This window comes from Gadus morhua, chromosome 2 (genome assembly GCF_902167405.1).
Source record: "Gadus morhua chromosome 2, gadMor3.0, whole genome shotgun sequence".
Taxonomy (NCBI): Eukaryota; Metazoa; Chordata; class Actinopteri; order Gadiformes; family Gadidae; genus Gadus; species Gadus morhua.
The window spans coordinates 25,638,106-25,651,122 of record NC_044049.1 but is presented as its reverse complement, the minus strand read 5'-3'; the positions used below and the strand labels follow the sequence as shown (position 1 = coordinate 25,651,122).

Sequence of the window (13,017 nt, the reverse complement as noted above, 5' to 3'; positions counted from 1 at the left end):
GTGCGAGTTCTTGAGGTCGCGGAATGTACCAGAAGAAAACATAAAGCAACTGGAAAACGATAAGGTAACTAGTCTGTTAATGGGGGAAAGATAGGCTAAATTGTGTGTTTATGCATTTTTTGATTTTTTTTTTAATTACTGCTTCTGTTTATGTTAAATTATATTTGTTTTGTGGCTGTGTGTGTGTGTTTTCCTCTTTTTTTAAGATCGATCCCAATGTCCTCCTGCTCATGAACGACGACCAGTTAACCGAGTATCTACCATCATATGGAGACCGACTGGCTGTCCTTGGATATTGCAGATTGAAGGGGAAGAATCCTGTTGCCCGCAAATCAAAACTTTTTGAGCGACTGAAAGCCAAGTTAGCAAAAAGTGACGATCGTGAACACTTGTCTGAGAAGTTACCATGTCAAAATGCTCAGAAGAAAGAGCGTAAAATTGAAATTGGCTGGTTGAATTTCCGTGACGGGAAATTCTTACAAATGAGGGCCAAAAAGGGGGGCGGGACCAGGAAAATCTCTGTGTCCAAGAATTGTTGTAAAGATCAGTTAATTGAACAGGCCAAAAACCTGTTTTTCCCTGGTCAGAAAAATGCAGAAGGAAATGTTCAAGATTTTGCGATTGAACTAACTGATTTTCAGGAGCGCCCGTTAGATCCCCTGACTACAGTTGGGGATCTTTATGAAGTAACAAAGCTGCCCATTTTACGCTTTTACTTAGCAACAACCAAGAGGGATGGTTGCAGTGAGAATCAGCTTGCAGCCTCACCCAACCCCCCTAGGCCTAGTTTACCTCTAGCTGAAGGTCAGGAAACCGCAGATGTGGTATATGCTAGTAGCAGCAATGTCCTGTCTGATACAAACAGTGATCCTGAGCCCTTCGATTGCTCCACTGTTGAAATGACAGATTGGGCTAGTGTGAGCGAAGTTGATGCCGCCAATGCTGTAGATGACTTTGAGAATAGTGGCACAGTTACCTTTTTCCAAGGACACCTACATGATCTGGACTGGGTTAGCCTTGATGATACCTTACAAACGTCTCCTCGGGCATCAAGTTCATCTACTCCGACCCTAGATATTGCTCATGTGCCCATTGATCAGAGTGAAAGAACAAAGAGAATAATTGTTGTTCACCGTGGGCAGATCCTGAGAGAACTAATCACACATTTTTTGGACGCGAGTGTCATGCGAGATGATGTTTTCATCCAAGTAATTCTTCCCAATGGAAGTTTGGAAATGGCAGTTGATGAAGGTGGCGTGTTAAGGGATGTGCTAACTGAATTTTGGCTGGACTTTTATGAGCAATGCACTTTAGGAAATGCTTTCAAGGTGCCTTTTCTACGCCATGATTTTGGTAAGCAGCAGTGGGAAAGCATTGGCAGAATAATAGCAATGGGTTGGCAAAAAGAGAAGTACCTGCCTATAAAAATAGCCCCAGTAATTTTGGAGAAAGTTGCCCTGGGAAGTGTGAAGAGTAGTCTTGTTGACTGCTTCCTGAAATATGTCACAGAGTCAGAGAGATTGGTGTTTGAATCCTGCCGTTCAGATTTTGAAAGTGTGGATCAGGAAGAATTGATTGAAGTAATGGATCTCCACAGCTGTCGAAGAATGCCAACCGCTGATAATATTGAACAGCTCTTGGAGGAGCTTGCCCACCAAAAGCTGGTTCAAGAACCCGCCTTTGTCCTAGAGCAGTGGAGCAAGGTGCTTGCACCCTTTAGGTCAGATTTGGAAGGCATTTCAGAAGCGTATGTAAATCTTCATCCAACACTGAGGAAGGTGATTAGGTCTATCTCTTACCCCACTACTATGAACGACCAGCAGAAGAACATAGGAAAGCATCTTAGCACTTACCTTAGAGAATCTGACGCACAGCACCTGTCTCTATTCCTTCGGTTTTGCACTGGCTCTGATTTGTTTCTTGGTAAGACCATTACTTTGAGCTTCACGAATTTGCAAGGTATGCAGAGACGGCCCATCGCCCACACATGTGGATGCTACTTGGAGTTGCCAATTGATTATGACAATTACCCGGATTTCAGACACGAAATGAACAAAGTATTGGAGAGTGGTGTGTGGGCAATGGACATAGTTTAGTTGATTCAGCTGCCATCAGCAGCCTCCTCATGTCAAGATGATTTAATGCAATATGTAATATGTAAATATGAAATTATATAATGTACTGATGTATTAATGTAATGAGATTTAATGTACATATTTTGATATGTTGGATTATGTAAATATGTTATTATATGTACTGTTGTATTAATGAAATGTCTTGAAGTCATCCCGACCAATACATAGTTTAGCAGATTCAGATGCCATCAACAGCCTCTTCATGTCGAGATTACTTAATTTTATGATTTTGAGATGCTGGATTATATGTAAATAGGAAATTATATAATGTAATGTGATTTAATGTAGAGACTTTGAGATGCTAGATTATATTTAATGTGTAAATATTTAATTATATAATGAACTATTGTATTAATGTAATGTATTAAAGTTATCACCACCAATACATCGTTTAGCCGTTTCAGCTGCCATCAGCAGCTTATATATATCCCCAGCAATACTTATGTTGTTTTCTAAAGCTGTTTTATGGGAAGATAATAAAATAATAAAAGTTCATTAAATTGTGGCTAACTGTTTAGTTATTTCCCAATAATCAATATTGACGCATGATTAATATATTAAGTATAATGTTTATATCAAATATATTTATTTTTGCAGTAGAAATGTCAACTTAATGTTAAAGACACTACAACGATTGGAAAAAAGGGGTTAAGACACACAGTATATTGTTAGGCTTGTATTGTTGCAGAACCAGTTAAAGCCTACTCTAGTTACAAATAGGTGCAAGTTAAGTTTTGCTAAATGAGCTGCAGTAGGCCTAATGCTGAATTAGGCCTACTGCAGCTCATCTAGCACAAACAACTACCCCTGCTTTTAAGGCTGTAGCAATTCATTGTTAATTAGCTGTCTAAGTCTTACATACAGATCTACTGTCTTGTACACGTCGTTAGTTAATTCAAGGCCATGCTCAGACATAAGCCCCACACAAATGTGAAACACATCTTCATCACATGGGAAGTCTTTGTAAACACACTCCCCCAAGCAGGCCTCGATCTTCTCCAGACTTGGGCGATACAGGTAGTCCGTGGCCCCGTAGAGTTGAGGCACTGCATGGATGATGGATGGACGGCCATGAGGACTTCGTGAGTTGTGCACTCGACGCATCCTGTGCTCATTCCAGATGAATGCGACCTCCTCCAGTTCTGCCTGATAAGACAAGGCTCAAAGTGAATACAAATGAAATGCAATGAATTGCATGAAAAAGCTTTCCTGCAGACAGAAAGCAATGTGTGGTTCTTGTATTTAACTTTTTTGGTAAAACCAAATCAATAGTATAGTGTAACAATAAAAATAAAATAATACAAATAAGAATAAGCCACAGACAAAAATAAAGCAGTGAATAGTGAAACTTACCTGAATTGTGGAAAGAAAACAGAACTGGACCAATGACTTGTCCAGGAAGGTGTCAGCGAAGTATCCATCCGATTTCAATTTATCGAAAAAGTCCATCCAAAACTGGGCGCACTGACTGCGTAATGTCAGCCACCATCTTTCAATGCGCTGGTTGCCAGTGCTTGGACCAAATGTGACATGTTCGATTTCAAGTTGACCCTCTGAAAAGTGCATGAATCTTTGCATTTCGGCCAAACGAACATTTTCTGTCCCTAAATCTACCCGTAATCGTTCAGGGCAACCTTGAGCTATTAGTACAGCATCCATGAAATAACCAGCAATCACGTTCGGATCATTATTAGTTTTGTATGCCTCCAGCCAGATGAGTCTCCTAGAAAAACCATCTATGCATCCACTTATACAGATCCCATACGGTTTAAGTTTGTCATAGCCGTCAATGTGCCAGACGTAATTGGGACCCCGGCTGTGATATACTCTCCGCCGTAGTCTATTTCTTGATCTCAGGTCAACTCCCTCACTGTCCAACAGCCGCAAGAGAACACGTACTGTTTCCCTGTCGGTAATAATGCCATTTATCCAACATTTTTGGTACATCCAACGGTAGCCATGACACTGCCCAGACGTTTGGAGTTGCGCTTCAATGAAAGCTGCCACCTCGGCCACATCTGTCTTGCCCTTCCTGCGCCACAATCTTTTCTCTCTCAGAATCCTTTCAAGTGTCCGCTTGCTCAGCACTACCCCATGCACCTCAGCCAATACTGCCAGAATTTCATCATTTGTATATCGTCTTTGGAAATATTGCTCAATGTGGTGATCCAACTCCATGACGTTACGACACTGATCTTAATGTAAACCATCTAGATGCAGCCTACTGTCATGACTTTATATCTCGTAATTATGACTTTAAATCTCATTATTATGACTTTTTTATCTCGTTATTATGACTTTAAATCTCATAATTATGACTTTAAATCTCGTAATTATGACTTTTAATCTCGTAATTATGACTTTAAATCTCGTAATTATGACTTTAAATCTCGTAATTATGACTTTAAATTTCGTAATTATGACTTTAAATCTCGTAATTATGACTTTAAATCTCGTTATTATGACTTTTAATCTCATAATTATGAGATAGTTTGTGGTGTTTTTTTTTTTTCCTGTGGCGGGAATGGGCTTCCATAAACTTCCCTCTTCTCCAACATTGCCCAAAAAAAGAAATCCAGTTTCTATTTTGTGTTTGAACACCACAAGACTGAGGAACACAGTAGACCATGGCAACAATGAACCTAAGATTTGGGCAAACCAGCCAAAACCTTTACGACCTTTTAGGGCCGTAAAGTATCAGTGAACCCCAGATCATGTTTTATTTGAATTTATACAACGGGTTGCTTAAATCCAGCGATCTGATTGGTTCCTAACGGTTGTATAATGAGCGTATACATAACTGCTATGACGCTTGTGAATGTTTGCATATCACTCCGCGCCTGGAAGTAGAAACAGTTACAAAGTAAAACATGTTGAATGATGGAGAGGGTGTAAATGTTGTTACTCCGGGAGTGAGCAAGGCGATGGAAAGACTAACGAAAGCTTAGGCACACGGCGAGTGAACTGCTCCATAGGATAAATTGCCGGCGAACCGCTCTAGCCGAGCCTTCTCTCAGAGGGACGCTAAAGTGCGTTGCATAGCGACCGTCGTGCATTTTGAAGGCAGCCAGGAGGGACTACTTTTTTGTATTCTCTAATAAAACGGCTACTTTGACTTTCTTGGTTTCTTTTTAAATGTAGTGTGTCTATGACTTTCGTTTCGCCATAATAGCAACCGTTGTATAAAAGCAATAGATCACTTCAGTCAGTGGCATGTGCTCATTATACCACTGTGAAGGGGGTCGCCGGCCCTCCGCTGCGCGTCAGGGCCGGACAACGCCCCTTAACAGTGGTATAATGAGCACATACCACAGCCTGTCGTGATCTATTGATTAAGTGTACTATGTCCTCAACATGGTAATCAATGCTACTTACTAGGGTAAATAATAAAACACAAATTAAAGTACAATAACAAATCCTAGGTTTCTCCTCAATTCAAGGAGGGTATGAGGAAGCATATAAACCCATAATCGACATGTGGGAAACTGATTAGATCTAGGCTTTGTGCTTTTACTGTAAACAGAAAGCTTCTTAAGGGCCTTATCACGCTAATCTACCAGTTCACGCTGTGTGTGTGTGTGTGTGTGTGTGTGTGTGTGTGTGTGTGTGTGTGTGTGTGTGTGTGTGTGTGTGTGTGTGTGTGTGTGTGTGTGTGTGTGTGTGTGTGTGTGTGTGTGTGTGTGTGTGTGTGTGTGTGTCTGCCTGCTCGGTTTTCTTGTTTCTTGTTTCCTCTTTGCAGCAACAGCTCTTTTTCTCGGAATATATGTATAATTATATTGAAACAAATTTCCTCATGACACTTCATCTTTCTATTCCTTTAGTCTCAAAACACAGACTTCAGATCACCATCTAAAGTCTCATCTCAGGCAATTTCACTTCACTTTTTTTATAGTGTACATTTTTTTTTTCACCATCATGATTCTATGGTCATAAAGGTTACGCGATGTCGATAATGCCGTCATGGCTACGATCTTTAAAAGAAAAAGAGAACAAACCAAATTACTACGAGGCAACAAAACAAGGATGTGAAAGTAGCGACATGATTGGGCGGTGGAAAGAAGAGACCAAAAGCGAAACGAGGGGGGGGAGGGGAAGTGGTTCTGATTTCTTGTAAGTCTGTATCTGGCCTCCGTGAACACGTGGGTTCACTGGGCTTCGACGTTTACTCTGATAACATACAACTTTAATGATCCCAGACCTGAAGTCCTGGTGCCACAGTAGCAGGGACAGGGAGCAGTAGAAACATTTAACACTGGAGGCCTTCCAAGGGGTTCAAAATGGATTGATGGTAAACGGACTGCATTTATAAAGCGTTTTTTTATCCAAAGCGCTTTACAATATTGTCCTGCTGAGGGACACCTCGGCATTCAGCTAGGGGGAGCCGGGGACTGAACTGGTAACCTCGATCAGAGGGTAGAGTGGGTTGGCTGGTAACCACAAGGTTACCAGCCGACCCGCTGAGCAAGGTTAGCTGAGCTACTGCCGACCCCTAGAAGGTAGAAAGGTGAGCGAGACAGAGCGAGAGACCACAAATGAGAGCACGAGAGGGAGGGAGAGAGAGAGAAAGCGGGCGAGCTGTGCCTCCCACTATGCTTTGTGGTGGAAAGGAGAGTGGGCAGAGAAAGAGAGAGTCTACTGTATGACTCTCTTAACCTGGAGGTGAATAATTGAAGAAAAAGCATGACCAATAGTTTCAGAACCCCCCCTACACAAACGCCTACACACTGTGTGTGCGTGTGTGTTTCCACTTCTTTCACTGTCATTCATTATCAACCGGCACTCTGTTTATATATAGGTACAGAGGTGAAATGTTCCCGAGTGCGTAAGTGCAAGCCGTGCATGTTTCATTTAATCGTTGATATTCATACCAAACAGTTGTGTTTTGAAAAGGGACTCTTGTATGCCTTTCATGAAGCAAAAAATACGACACAGACCCTGATTGGCCTGTCATTTACATCATCGACTACGACGCAGACCCTGATTGGCCTGTCATTTACATCATCGACTACGACGCAGACCCTGATTGGCCTGTTATTCACATCATCGACTACGACGCAGACCCTGATTGGCCTGTCATTCACATCATCGACTACGACGCAGACCCTGATTGGCCTGTCATTCACATCATCGCCTACGACGCAGACCCTGCTTGGCCTGTCATTCACATCATCGACTACGACGCAGACCCTGATTGGCCTGTCATTCACATCATCGCCTACGACGCAGACCCTGATTGGCCTGTCATTCACATCATCGACTACGACGCAGACCCTGATTGGCCTGTCATTCACATCATCGACTACGACGCAGACCCTGATTGGCCTGTCATTCACATCATCGACTACGACGCAGACCCTGATTGGCCTGTCATTCGCATCATCGACTACGACGCAGACCCTGATTGGCCTGTCATTCACATCATCGACTACGACGCAGACCCTGATTGGCCTGTTATTCACATTATCGACTACGACGCAGACCCCGATTGGCCTGTTATTTACATCATCGACTACGACGCAGACCCTGATTGGCCTGTCATTTACGTGGTCAACAACAACAAACTACCTGACCCGGACACAGCTCGCCGAGAAGGCACTTTGAAAAAAAGGCACTTTGACGGCCCTAGAAGAACACAACTTGAGTTCGGAACAGAGTAGTTCAGTCACTAACACTGGTGTGGGAGGCTGGCCGAGACATAGGTCTTAAAACCTGTATCCTCTGAATGACGGAGTTGGATTAGAATGTCGGAGTTGATACAACAGTGTGGTTTGTGGATGACGGCTGGCTTAAGCAGCCTCACCTGACGGAGTCTGAATGGAGTTGCGGCCGGTTGAGGCTGCAAAGCTGTTACACGTTGAGTAATCCGTGTGCAGGGGTTAACCCAGCCACTAACGCACACACTCATGGAGAGCGCTTCTGCATAGCAACATAGAGCCCCATCGGCATGTATGGTGTCCAGCAAACTTTTAAAATAAACCGGTCTTTCAACATCATTATTATAGCTAGATTATAACTAGAAAGCAGTCACGTGGGTCACAGGTTGCATTGTTTACATTCTTTAAAAAACTGCTGCACAGGCAACCTTTGTGAGGTGAGAGAGAGAAGAGCGCAAGATTTTGAAAGTAAACAGCCGAAAACAGCCCTCCCTTCCTTTGTTCCACAGACTTGAGAAAGGTTGCATTTCACACACGTGATTGACAGGCAAGACGGATTCCCCGAAACAATCTGGGTGGTTTCATAAGAGCAACTCCTAAGAGCGAATTTCACCCACAGATAGCTGAAGGATTATGATACCATTTCAAACTAGTCGCACAAAAATAATGGCTCTTAAATCTAGCCCAGAGGACCTTTAACTTGGGGATATTGTTGTGACTATTTTTCTCTTTTTTGTTCTTTACTGCGCAGTGGTCGCTTACCCAGTGAGATCCTGGGTTTCATTGTACATAATAATATATTATGTACAATGATAAATAAAGCACTGCCTTTGACTTTGTGCGCTAACAGACACAGCGGGCAGAGCGTGCAGAGGTCATTTGTATAGGTCTAATACTACTACACCGTGGGCACATGTGGGTGAGCTCATCGTGTGCGTCTTACTGTCGTCTTGTGCGCGTTGTGTGCGTCCATGTAGGGGGTGAAGACGGACAGGTCCCCGTTGAGGACCACCTCGGCCAGGGAGTTGACCAGTGGCCGGTAGTGGATGATCAGAAACACCTGCACCGCACACACACACGCGCAGACACACACACACACACACACACACACACACACACACACACACACACACACACACACACACACACACACACACACACACACACACACACACACACACACACACACACACACACACAGTGAGGATGACAGAGTAGTGATCAGTCTTGCGATGGTCTCAATCCAAGCATAGAAACAAGCTTACACATGATGCATTTCAAACTCAATGGAAACGCGCGCGCACACACACACACACACCATCAGCCTCGCACCTGGACACACGCGACACAATACCTGTGTTATTCTGAGTGAGTGTGCGTGTGAGTGTGTGCGTGCGAGTGTGTGCGCGAGCGAGCGTCTCACTTGAGAGAGCAGGTAGAGGGACACCTGAGGGTTTATCTTCCTTTCTTCAGACTGCAAAAAGAAAACAAGACACAAGAGTTCACACACACAAGCGTACCTTCTGCAATAACCACAGGCCTAGACACACACACATCCGGCAGAGAGAGAGAGACAGACAGACAGACACGTACACACAACCCCAATACTCCCCCCCACACACACACACACACACACACACACACCCCCCCCCCCCCCCCCCCCCCCCCCCACAAACACAAGCACACCCTCCCCTCAACACCCCTCGGACCCCCCCCCCCCCCCGCCCACACGCACCGTGTCGGGGTTGACCAGGGAGTAGACGTAGAGCGGCAGGAAGAGGCGGTTGAGGAGGTGGTCCGTCAGCACCTCGTTGAGGAACTCACAGTTGATGATGAGGATGTCGTTCAGGTAGTGCAGGTGGTCCAGGTGTTCCGCCACCAGGTCGCTCAGCTTACCCCTGTTCCTGTGTCTGTGGAGGACGGGTAGGGGGGGGGGGGGGGGGCAAGGCAAGGCAAAGGCAACTTTATCGACACAGCACTTTTCATACACCCAAAGTGCTTCGCATAGAAACATCGTCATGAAATAAAACAGGTAAGTGAGAAATAATAAAAGGCAGAGTAAAAAAATTGAAGTGAGATGAGTTTAAGGTTTAGCGGGAAGCTATTGCAAACAAAGCAAAAGTATGCCTCTCTTCCGTGAACCACAGGTGCAACAGCTATACCACTGAAACGTGCAGGAGTTCAGAGCCCGGTCCTGGTTAAGCCAGTCGGGTACCATGCCGCCAGTACGGCCTAGACGAGGATGTAGGGTTTGTCGTTCGACCATTGCTAGGGCACAGGACTCCTGTCGACCCCGGGAGTTGCTTTGAATCAAGCGGTAGAAATGACCGAGCCCTGGTTGAAGCAATGTACTTGTAGTTCCTAAAAGGGCCTATTGGTGGCTTATGGAGGTTGGATCCAGAAATACCAGACACTGGACAATAGCATCATCATCATAGTCATCTTCAAAACCGCCAGTAGTTGTAGCAAGGGCCTGAGACTTCCCTTTCCCGGGCCAAATTGACTAGCACTGACGGAGGGATCGCGAGGCGATCCCAGGCCAGTGTTGAGATATAATCTTGCCAGCTGGTCCTGGCTCTTTTCCGAGTTTCCTCCCCACTCGACGTAGTAAATTAAGAGGAAATTTGGCCAGACTAAACTGGCCAAAACTGGCTGCATAGTTCCCGCCCTCATTTGGGATTGTTTCAGCTGCTGCTTGCTGTCGAGGTGCACTCATCCATGACCTTACAGAAGAGACACAATGCTCCAGACTGGATGCGTTCTATCTTGATATTGACTGCTAATTATGCTCCTAAAAATAAACACTCAGGCGCCTGTACAAGCTCGTATTTGGAAGAAGCATCAGTTTGTGTGAAATATTTGCCCTATTTGGCCTCTTGACAAGTACTGCCGTTATGCAAAGATCCAATCTTACACCACCCATCCTGCTTTCTGACACAGCCCTAATACTGTTTAACTTGGAATTCATGAATCACTGAAGCTCTCAGAACATGTTCAAAGGGAAGGCAGCCCGACTAAACCATTACATGTCTACCAGGAGAACATGAAACAATAACCTGTCCTTTGTTCTAATCTTATAGCTGAATGTGATCATCTCCGACCCGTTAACCGGCTGTAAGCAACGCTAACCAACTCAATAAAACGTGCATACCTCCATCTTCAAAGGTATGACTCATTTGAACCACAGAAAAATTATCAGTAAAACGTATTATGACTTATTTAATTATTTTATCAGGAAATGACAAGGTATCATATTTCCCCATCTTGGGACACACCTTTGCAGAGCCATAATGAGTCTCTCTTCTGTTTTTGTCCTTCAAAGAAATCCCAATTGAGGAAGTTGTATTAACTCTTAACTACCAGACTACGAGACCAAATGAGATCGCAACATTCGTCATGCAACGCTAATGCAACACTAATGTCGATGCAGTGCCAAAAGTTCAAAGGACTTCAGCCCCAGAGCTGGAAATGTTGCTTGAGCCTGACCCCTACTGGCCAGTGTGTTTGTGTGTTTAGTGTGTCCGTTTAGTTTGTGTGTGCATCTCTCTCGGTCTCTCTTTGTGTGCGTGTGTCTCTCTCTTTGTGTGTGTGTGAGTGTCTCTCTTCCTGTGTGTGTGTGTGTCTGTGGTGTGTCTCTCTCTCTTTGTGTGCGAGTCTCTTTTTGTGTGAGTGCGTCACGCTCTCTCTCTGTGTTTGTGTGTGCGTGCGTGCGTGCGTGTGTCTGTGCGTGCGTGCAAATGTGCATGCGGGTGCTTGCGCGTGCGTGCGTGTGTGGTAGAGTTGTGTCGAGACAAGCCCTTCACACATTTCAGAGGAAGAGCAGCAGAGCGCCAACAGCGGCAGAAGAAGAGGAAGAGGAAGGCCCGGGAGTAGTACTCACTCTTCGTCCGTCTGCACACACTTGTCCAGCTCGATGACATGGCTGCCGATGAACCACACCAGGTTGCTGAAGTAGGGCACGGCCGTCTTGTCCCGGATGTAGTGAAGCATGTGCTGGTTGTCCACTGTGGAGGAACCCGGCCCGTCAGAGAGAACGATGGTTAAGGCGGACACACGCACACACACACACACACACACCGAGGAATAACCAGTCCACACACACCGTTCAACATCCTAACCCGAAATTTAGGTGTTACATTGTTTTTTTTATAAAAAAAATAAGATATTATCCAGTATGTGTTATCAGTCTACTCAAATATTTGTCCTTCTTTTAATGCACCTACTTGGCCGAGCTGTGTTTACACATTCCTGTCCAGCTATAGGGCCGTTTCATTTAAGAAAGAGGATGTCAATATTGAACAGGTGTTAACGGCACCATGGTCAATAAGGACACCCAAACAGCGCTGGGCTGGGCTGAGATTGGGAGTGAGAGCTGAGGGAGGCTGACCAATGAGACCGGTGGAGGGTGTGGTGTTCCTTGACCCACTCCCGCGGGGTGCAGTGAGTATATCGGGTTTGGAGGATCTGAGTGGGCGTGGCTCCAGAGCACCAATGAGGAGCAGGAGGGGTGATGCAAGAGGCTGAACCATGTTCGACGGCCTTGGGTTAATCTACCATGCTACCAAAAATAACTGGTTAATAGGGTTAGGTTATATATATATATATATATATATATATATATATATATATATATATATATATATATATATATATATATATATACACTGTATATATGCAACAACCGTTTTTTGCTAGCCCTCAATTTATTCGGATGAAATTGTCTTTTGATTAAGTCACATGATGTTTCACATGCAGTTGGCTATGAAGAAAATGCCAATGGTCAAAAATATCACTTGAGAACCATGAAACTCAATGAAAGCACAATTGAATCAACACAAACTGAGTAGAGCTGATTGCAATTTTAAACCAAAGACTTTGGCCACAGGTTAGGAATGAGGCTATAATCAATAAGCTGGTGTGGTGAATAGAGGGGCTAAAGAAGGGGTTGGATTAGAAAACTATTCAGAAGATGAAACTACAGTGGCCAAATTAACTCTGGCCAAAACCCAAAACCTATTTCCACAATCCATTATTCATTCAAATGCCATAATGAATTAGACAAAGAAACAAAATACAAGTTAAAATACCTAAATGAAAATGATGATGTAAGCAGGTTTAGGCCATAAATAATGGTTTATAGCAGAATTAATACATTGTTTATAACCAATATAAATAATACAAATAAATATAGGGCTGGGTATTGGAAAAATGTAGGGAATCTTTAAGGT

The 13,017-nt window shown here is 44.1% G+C and overlaps 3 protein-coding genes across 12 annotated transcripts in view; 1 reads left to right on the top strand and 2 right to left on the bottom strand.

The window, feature by feature from the left end:
- LOC115559159 (uncharacterized) overlaps nucleotides 1-2,640 on the top strand; it is a 3,862-nt gene extending 1,222 nt beyond the window's left edge. Inside the window, exons 2-3 of the mRNA XM_030377871.1 lie at nucleotides 1-64; nucleotides 207-2,640. The exon at nucleotides 1-64 is cut by the window's left edge and continues 12 nt beyond it. Of these exons, the coding sequence (XP_030233731.1) occupies nucleotides 1-64; nucleotides 207-2,096 (1,954 nt within the window). The 3' untranslated portion in view covers nucleotides 2,097-2,640. The remainder of the gene's footprint in view (nucleotides 65-206) is intronic.
- The window catches only part of clec16a (C-type lectin domain containing 16A), a 55,600-nt gene that overhangs the window by 36,196 nt on the left and 6,387 nt on the right, over nucleotides 1-13,017 (bottom strand). For all 10 annotated transcript variants that reach the window (XM_030377816.1, XM_030377799.1, XM_030377794.1 and 7 more), the window contains 4 exons: nucleotides 11,670-11,793; nucleotides 9,525-9,699; nucleotides 9,213-9,263; nucleotides 8,733-8,849 (listed from right to left, as the gene is read on the bottom strand). In XM_030377816.1, coding sequence (XP_030233676.1) covers nucleotides 8,733-8,849; nucleotides 9,213-9,263; nucleotides 9,525-9,699; nucleotides 11,670-11,793 — 467 coding nt within the window. The remainder of the gene's footprint in view (nucleotides 1-8,732; nucleotides 8,850-9,212; nucleotides 9,264-9,524; nucleotides 9,700-11,669; nucleotides 11,794-13,017) is intronic.
- LOC115559169 (uncharacterized) lies at nucleotides 2,700-4,459 on the bottom strand. The gene is made up of 2 exons (XM_030377882.1): nucleotides 3,489-4,459; nucleotides 2,700-3,281 (listed from the first exon to the last, which is right to left on the bottom strand). The coding sequence occupies exons 1-2, from the start codon at nucleotides 4,311-4,313 to the stop codon at nucleotides 2,949-2,951; spliced, it is 1,158 nt and encodes a 385-aa protein (XP_030233742.1). The 5' UTR covers nucleotides 4,314-4,459; the 3' UTR covers nucleotides 2,700-2,948.

Excerpts from the sequence above, each read along its gene's own strand:
- LOC115559169 (XM_030377882.1), bottom strand. The coding sequence starts at position 4,313 with ATGGAGTTGGATCACCACATTGAGCAATATTTCCAAAGACGATATACA. Across the intron at positions 3,282-3,488 it reads GTTTTCTTTCCACAATTCAG|GCAGAACTGGAGGAGGTCGC; the intron begins GTAAGTTTCACT and ends TTGTCTTATCAG.